This window comes from Tauraco erythrolophus, chromosome 16, assembly GCF_009769465.1.
Source record: "Tauraco erythrolophus isolate bTauEry1 chromosome 16, bTauEry1.pri, whole genome shotgun sequence".
NCBI lineage: Eukaryota > Metazoa > Chordata > Aves > Musophagiformes > Musophagidae > Tauraco > Tauraco erythrolophus.
The window spans coordinates 16,345,591-16,353,268 of record NC_141480.1 but is presented as its reverse complement, the minus strand read 5'-3'; the positions used below and the strand labels follow the sequence as shown (position 1 = coordinate 16,353,268).

Below are 7,678 nucleotides of genomic sequence, written 5' to 3'. Positions count from 1 at the left end.
CAGACTACACCCTGTAACTGTGTTATACTGTCCACAATGGAAATCTTCAAAGACAAACAGAGTATGAAATTTATTTGTGGTGATTTATAGCCACCATTTTGAATGTAACTTTACACTCTGCCCTCTTTGAATAAGTTAAGCTTCAGGCCAGACAAGTGGAGGGTCAGAGTGCAAGTGTGGTTTTGTTACTTTTAAATATAATTTTCTTTACTATTTCCAGTGCGCTCTCACTTGCATTCTCATTGTCCTCCAGTTGCTACACACAAATCACCCCAAAGTCATGTTTTAAATGCACCTGTATTTTGCTTTAAATGAAAACCTCTTGGATATTTATCAAACAAGCAGTCTGAATCATCTGTGTTTCATCAGCTGGTTAGTGAAAGTGGCCCACTTGGATTTCTTAGTTTGCTCACGTGTGAATGGAGTGAGGTAATACAATACGAGGCCTTCTTTTTGTTTTTCTTTAGACCCAGAACAAGTGGGTAATATTTCAGGGGTACTTTTTAATTTGTATGGTTAGAGTTTTCAGTCTGGCTTTAGTCCACTTCAGGATGTGGTTTTTAATCACTTGAACAGTAGCATTTAACTCAAAAAATATGAGCTTTTTTGCCACTTACTATCCCAAAGTAGCTCAGCCTAGTGCCCCCATTTAGGTCTTCATCTCCTTAGGAGAGGAGATAACAGTTATGACTACTGATTCATCCAGCAAAGGATGACAGCAGGTTAATTTGTTACCTCTTTCCCATTTCATTCTGTCTTAAAAACTGGATGTTGCTGCTACTGTCTGCTAGCTCTGGGTACTGCTCCACGGGCAGGACATAATATCCCTCGTAACCTTGAACCCTTCCCGTGTTCAGAAGCTGCTGCTTCTCTCCGTCTGTCCATACGCGGCTGCCCTCTCGGCCATCCCGTGCCTTCTGCTGCTCTTTGGCCCAGGCTGATCCCAGGGCTCGCTGCCGAGCCTGGTCTAACACTCTCGCCTTTTCCTCGTCCAGCGTGTCGGGGGTCAGTCCGTAGCGGATGTTGATCAGCAGGGTGGAATACTGAAACTCAACATTCGTAAACCTTCGAGTCCTCCCGTTGACGAGGAGAGTGGGCTGGGAGACGGTGACGTTGACTCCGCTCTCCAGGACCTTCCGCCCGCTGGTCATTGCGAGGGTGACAAGGTCGCCGTCGGCCGAGCCTATCTTCACGAAGTAATGGGTGTCCTTCCCCTCGATGCTGTAGTGCATTTTTTCCAGGTAGTGAGCACTGTTCAGGACAGAGGCAATCTTTCTGCTATCGTCTGTGGCTATGCTGGAAATGCCAGTGGTTACACGGCCTTCCTTCACAGCAAACATGATTCCTTTCCCAATGATAGGAGTGGTTGTTGCGAACCAGTGACCTGCTTTTTCTCTAATACTGGCATGTAATCTTTTAGATATGACCTGTCCCTCAAGAGCCATGAAAGCTTGGTTGTGTCTTTCTGTCGTCTGCTGAACTCCTGTAATTAGCTGGGGAAAACAAAACAGAACAAAAAAACACCAAGGAAGATATAGATCTGAAAACACTCATTTCAGAGACCAATACTAATCTTTGCTTTGCATTTTTAAAGGAAAGCCATGCGGTGGAAAATTCTACACTATGGGAAGACCACCCTCAGTTACCCAGCCCTATACATGTGCCATTCAGAATCAGGTAAATACTCATTTGCCAAATTATTTTGCTATCAGTAATAGCAAATAAAATACTTCTCATTAATCACCCTTTGTAGCATATACATAGCACAAATCTTAATTTTGGCAAATTGTATGATGTCCGTTACAAGAATAAGTAAGACCCAAGTCTACCACAATTTTAATCAGAGCTTAAACCAAACAGAATCAGTTTATTAAAAGATGGCACTTAACTTCTGGACACACTTGCCCAGAGATTTCAACCTCTATGTATGACTAACGTGCTTATGAAGGTAAGCCTTTTGGAAAGTAGTTGAGATTTGGGCTCCAAAATACCAAAGCAATTCCCGAAGAGGGGATTTAGATTTTCAAACAACTTAGAAGCCTGTGAAAGTAGTATGTTTAGATGTATATGACCATTTTGGTTGTCTTACCACAAATGTTGAAGTAAGCCTAACATAGACTTAGCTTGAAATTGGCCTAGTGCTCTAAGTTTATTAAGTGGGTTGGAATTTATTATAAAGGTTGAATGCATGTACCATTTTCCACCTTAACCTGAAAAATAAGTACGAATGCTGTAACTGAAAGTTAACTGTAGTAGCAAACCAAAGCCTCTGCGAAAAACGTCAGATAAAAAATGATGAGAAATCCTATTACAGGGTGAGAAGTAGAACCATTTCTTAGCAGTACAGCAAGTACCAACCTAAGTTTATTGCTACACGTGTTATTAGGATGGTTTTACCAAAGGTAAATGATGATAAATTACCCTGACAAAGTCTCCCTTTGTCATTGCTAATCAAGTTAATCGAGTTACAACTTGTTAATCAAGGAAGAACTCAATAAAAGACAAACTAATGACACTGTAATTATGATAACAACGAAGGCTGGCAAGAAAGGCATATGTTCATTAGTATAAAATCTAGCTATACTCACTTCATTTTACACTGAAATAAATTCTTGGCCTTCTGCTGTATCTACAGAAGAGCCAGCAGTTCTATTCATAGAGTGGGGCAAATTTATCAAGAAAAATAACTTCATGTTTCTGCCTACCTGTCCATTTTCACACGCTTGACTCTCAGACAACTCGTATGGCGGTGACACAAAGTACATTTTTGCTCTAGGGAAACCAGGAATAATGTTGCTAAGCTGAAATCCAAACATCACCAACCAGCTTTTGACATCTAAAAATCAAAAGTAAGCAAGTGAGAAATAAATGTGTGTAATAAATACAAGAAATCAAAAAAATTAGGAAATCCATCCTTGACCCCCTTAATTTCATGTAGCAGTGGAACTCATAATTTATATTCTGGCGTGGCACTTAACAGAATTGTAGTAATCCACCATGAACAGGCACAGGAAATATTGCTTTAAATTTACCCTAAATAGTTCATCAGGGATATGGCACCTCTTTCATTCTTTTTCCATTTTAGCACATGGATTATCCAAACGTTTTATTGCATGCAATACTTGTTCCATCTCTGACACCTTCTGATGAGGCTACTGTAACCTATAAACTGTATTGTAAAATGATGTTTTATTAGGTTAGTACTCCTACAAACATCTGCAAAGTCCTGTGGGAAAATACATGGCTTCTCTTCTGTGTCCTACTTCTGTTAGCTGTCATCAGGTCTCGGGAGACTCCATTAAACACAGTGAGAAGCTAGACTTGTAATTCAGATGTCTAAATTTAGGTACCATGAATAACCTCCCCATCCCTCCAGGCCCGGTACGGAAAAGTAGGAGCTGCATGGGAGGGTTACAGCTCAGCTCCGGGGAGAGCTTCAGGAAGTTCCAGCTCTGGGTTCGACCAGTAAAACTCTGTCTTCATATCTAGTTGAAAAAGCTAAGTAATTAAATTAGTAACAGTAATTCTCACTCAGCAGGTATTAAGAACTAACGATGCATTTTAGTTATCAAAATGATGTTTTGAACTAAAAAAAAAAAAAAAGCCCGTGACCCCGTTTTACATTTCTGTTTCCTGCTTCTGTTTCTGGCAACAGCAGCAGTGTGGGAGCATGGGCACTTCTCATTTGATTTGGACCTATGTTTGTGACCATTTTTGTTTAAAAATCTCTCCTGTCTTCCCCAGTGGCCTTCTTTCCTTGCTGGCCTACGATGGCTCCTGATGCCACTATTGCCACTTCTTCACGCGAGCCAAACTCCGTGTTTGAAAAGAGACAAGACTGTGGCAAGGCGCTCTCCACGCAAGGGTCGCTGGCTGAATTTAGACGACTCCGGGCACGGTGTCTGCAGCAGGTAGGTACACCACAGGCTCGGCGCGCTGCCCACCGACACGCAGAGCGCCTGCAGAGCACCCGCCTGGACATACAGACCTCTGGGACACGCTCAGCCACAACATGGCACCTGCGTGCTATTCCAAAGTGTTTTCCCAAAATTTTTACCAGAGATAACGTTACATCGTAAAAAGTTAACACTTGTTGGTTGTGGACATCTGACAGCAAAAGTCTTCTTTTCTTAGTCATTCTGACACTAAAACAAGTAGTAAAATACTCTGCTTCTACAAAGATATTTGTGTTTATCTCCCATCACACAGTGCCTACTGTATTTTTCCTCTACCTTTGGACAGCACAGAGTTACTGCGTCTTTTTAAGGCTTCAATTTATTTTATGGTATAATGGTATCTCTGGAACAATTCCCTTCAGCTGCCATAATTCCGCAATAAAAGAGGAGGACCTGTATACAAAGCAGTTACTATTTTGCTTAGGCAATGTGCTTTGCAGCACTGCACTTGCTACAGGAATTCCTTTTCAGCAAAAACTGTGAATAAAGCAGTGTCAGGGCTAACAGTAAGAATGGATTGGGGTGGGGAAGTATTTTGCTTGTTCGTTTTCTGTTTGTTTGTTGTTTTTTTTAGAAACGATGACAATCAAGGTGCCACCATAATGACTTCTTGTGCAAGATAATCTGTTTAGTTCATACAGCAACAAATATTTTCATCACCAATGAAGTATTTTTACAGACTAAAAGGTGTGTGTTATAGCAAAATGCAACATATCTTCCTAGATGTCATGGAAGTCTTCCTAGATGTCTTCCAGTGCATGGATAAATTAAATGAATGCAATTTCAGAACATAGCAAAACATTGTAAGATGACACTGAAAATCTAAATCAAACCGTGGTGGATGAAAATAGGAATTTTGTTGAATTTAGGACAACAGAATTTGATCCCAAGGTAATTTTTGTCACCAATGTTTTCACACTATCAGATACAAATCGCATTATCTTCAAATTGCAAAGTAGCTACAGTAGAACCTGTGGTGTGTTACACATACGATTAGGTCTCAACCTACTAATGAAATTTGCTATGATTTTCTTTGAAGGAAATGCACTCTTTTCTTGAAATTCAAATTACTGCTAAAATTAAGATAGCTCCTTTTAAAAAATGGTATCACTGCTCTAATTATTGTATACTACATATTCAGTTCTGAAAAAAGCTTTTCCTGAAGACATATTAATTACCTTTCCTTTTAGAAATTGCCAGCAGCTTGTTCAAGTACTGTGTGATCTTACTAAATGAAAAATTATTACTAATTAAGAAGAGGTTACAAGTTTTATCCAATTCTAACACACACGATCAAAACTACTTCACTGTTTTCCTTACTCAGCTCTACACATTCCGTAAAATTTCTTAGTCTTTCAGGAGAAAATAAATTTTTAAAACATCAAGATTTTTGTTTTAAAGGCTAAAGACTGTTTGCATATTAAAAGTTAAATGGAAAAAAGAGGTTTAATTAAATCCATTCATAGTGCTCATTCATAATGTGCCCATGGGCTTAGTCAGCAGTAAATTTTGAAAGTAGCCCTGTAGGGAAGAGATGCTGAGCAGTTCTGGTTCCCGATTCTGCAACTAACCTGCCAGTGACTCTTGTAGTTAACTTCACTTTTCTTGATATAAAATTAGAGTGAACACATTTTCATACAGTACTAGTTCAATAGAAAGAGCACTATGACTGTCCTGAAATTGAATATTTAGGCAATTTTTTTAATTTCTTTTTTTTTCCCCCCACTCTCCATAATTCATTGTGGCTTCTCATTTATTGCCCTTCATTGAGGAAGGAGCAGTATCAAGGAATCAGGACTAACCAGCCCTTTTCATTGCACAAAAAGGAAAATGGCCCAACCTTGATGAGAGGATTCAGCAATTGGCTAGTAAGAAGTCTCATTTCTTTCCCAAATCAACTTCCTGAATGTAGTGTTATTTATAAGAAACGTAATGATATCTCACCTGTTACATAATTCTTTAGATCCAGTTCATTGCTGAGAGGGTTGTTACTCTTGAACATGTACAGATTGAAAGGAGCAGGTTCTTTACCGATGTTTTTCCACATGGTGTAATCAGGAGACGTCCAGCGTCCAGCTAGGACATCATAGTCCCTTTGGGTAAAATGGACGAGTTTGGTTAAAGGATCATACAGCCCTCCATGGAACCCAATAACCAGCTGAAAATCAGGGTTAGAGTCGTAATAAATCTCCCCATATGCTGTGTACTGAAGTTGTTTGATCATGAGGCCGTTGATGCTGAATACGGCTAATGGAGTGCCTGTGTTATCAGAGGCGACGTAATATTCTTCCCCGCTGCTACTCTCCATCGCGAAGAGGTGGCCTTGCAGATCATAGTACAAAGAGGTAATTTCTGAATTGGAATGATTGTAGACGTGAGTTACCCTTGTTGGATTGTGAAGATCAGCATAAAAGTACTGTAGGTGATGCCCTAGGTTAGTCTTACAAGAAGCCCTTCGGCCAAGTCCATCGTAACGGTATTGAACGCTCCACCCATTTGCTTTGTTGTAAGCTCTTGTTAGGAGTCCTTTGGAGTTGTACTCAAATATATCTGAGCCTCGCTGACACAGGAATCCATCATCATCAATTTTGTATGGTATGTCACCCAAGCGCGTAATCCTGTCTCTTAGGTCATAGCGCAGAGGCATCAATCGGACGCTGTTTCCAGGATTCAGGAGATGAAGGTTTCCATTCAGATCATAACTGTAACGCCAGGTTGGCCTGTCATTTACTGCTACGCTTTGCAGTTGCCCATCTCCATCATAATCATAGGTATACTTCGTTGTGTTTGCATATGGACCAAGTTTCAGTTCTCTCTTAGTTACCCTTCCCATGCTGTCGTATTGCACAGTCATCCAGTACATCAGGGATCTGAACATTTCATATTGGACTTCTTTAATGCGTCCATGGGTATCAAAGTGCTTACTCAGCGTCATGACTGCTGTGGTAATAATTTGATTTATATCATAATAAATAACTCCGAATTTGCCAAAATGTTCTACTTTGCCAGAAATCTCATCGTAACGGTAAAGATCAACTGGAAGAGGCGTCTCACTTATTATGGGTTTGATGCTTGCAATGCGAAAACTATTATCATGATATGTATAATCGAACCTTGCATTGACCATACCTTCCTCAGAGAATCTATAGATTTGTTTGTCAACGAGAGGACCAATTTTACGATAGCGGATTGTACAAGAAAATCCTCCACTTTGCAAATTCACCATTTTTAGCACACCTGTAGTTTCATCATATCCAAAAGTAACTGCAGTGCTGTCATAAACAATTTCAGATAGTTTGGATAGCTTTCCATACTTGTAGAAGACTTGTCGGCCAGTACCTAAGAATGCTGTTTTCAAAATCCTCCCATCATCACTGTAATCAAAAATCACTGATGCATTACTTTCAGGAGGATTATAAATATTTCTGATGTAGCCAACAGAGGTGTGAGTTGACATGCTGTGCCGAGCAACGCTAGGCATGGTAACAGCATGAAGACGGTCTGAAGAATCATACTCGAAGATGTACTGTCGTTGACTCTGAAGCAGTAGTACCATCGACTGTAGGGAAAAAAATTAATACACAGTTACTAGCTTTCAGCATGTGACCTCTAAAAGGCATTATAGAAAAGAAAAGTTGAGGCACTAATGTTAAATGAATAAAAAGAGAATTAGATACGTTAGTTAGGGGCACAAAGCTGCTCAGGAATATTGTCAGATTGCC

The 7,678-nt window shown here is 40.0% G+C and overlaps 1 protein-coding gene across 5 annotated transcripts in view; it reads right to left on the bottom strand.

The window, feature by feature from the left end:
• Window positions 1-731: 731 nt before the first annotated feature.
• Window positions 732-7,678, bottom strand: part of TENM2 (teneurin transmembrane protein 2) — a 523,826-nt gene continuing 516,879 nt past the window's right edge. For all 5 annotated transcript variants that reach the window (XM_086621658.1, XM_086621659.1, XM_086621661.1 and 2 more), the window contains 3 exons: window positions 5,901-7,515; window positions 2,706-2,836; window positions 732-1,493 (listed from right to left, as the gene is read on the bottom strand). In XM_086621658.1, the coding sequence (XP_086477784.1) occupies window positions 732-1,493; window positions 2,706-2,836; window positions 5,901-7,515 (2,508 nt within the window). The remainder of the gene's footprint in view (window positions 1,494-2,705; window positions 2,837-5,900; window positions 7,516-7,678) is intronic.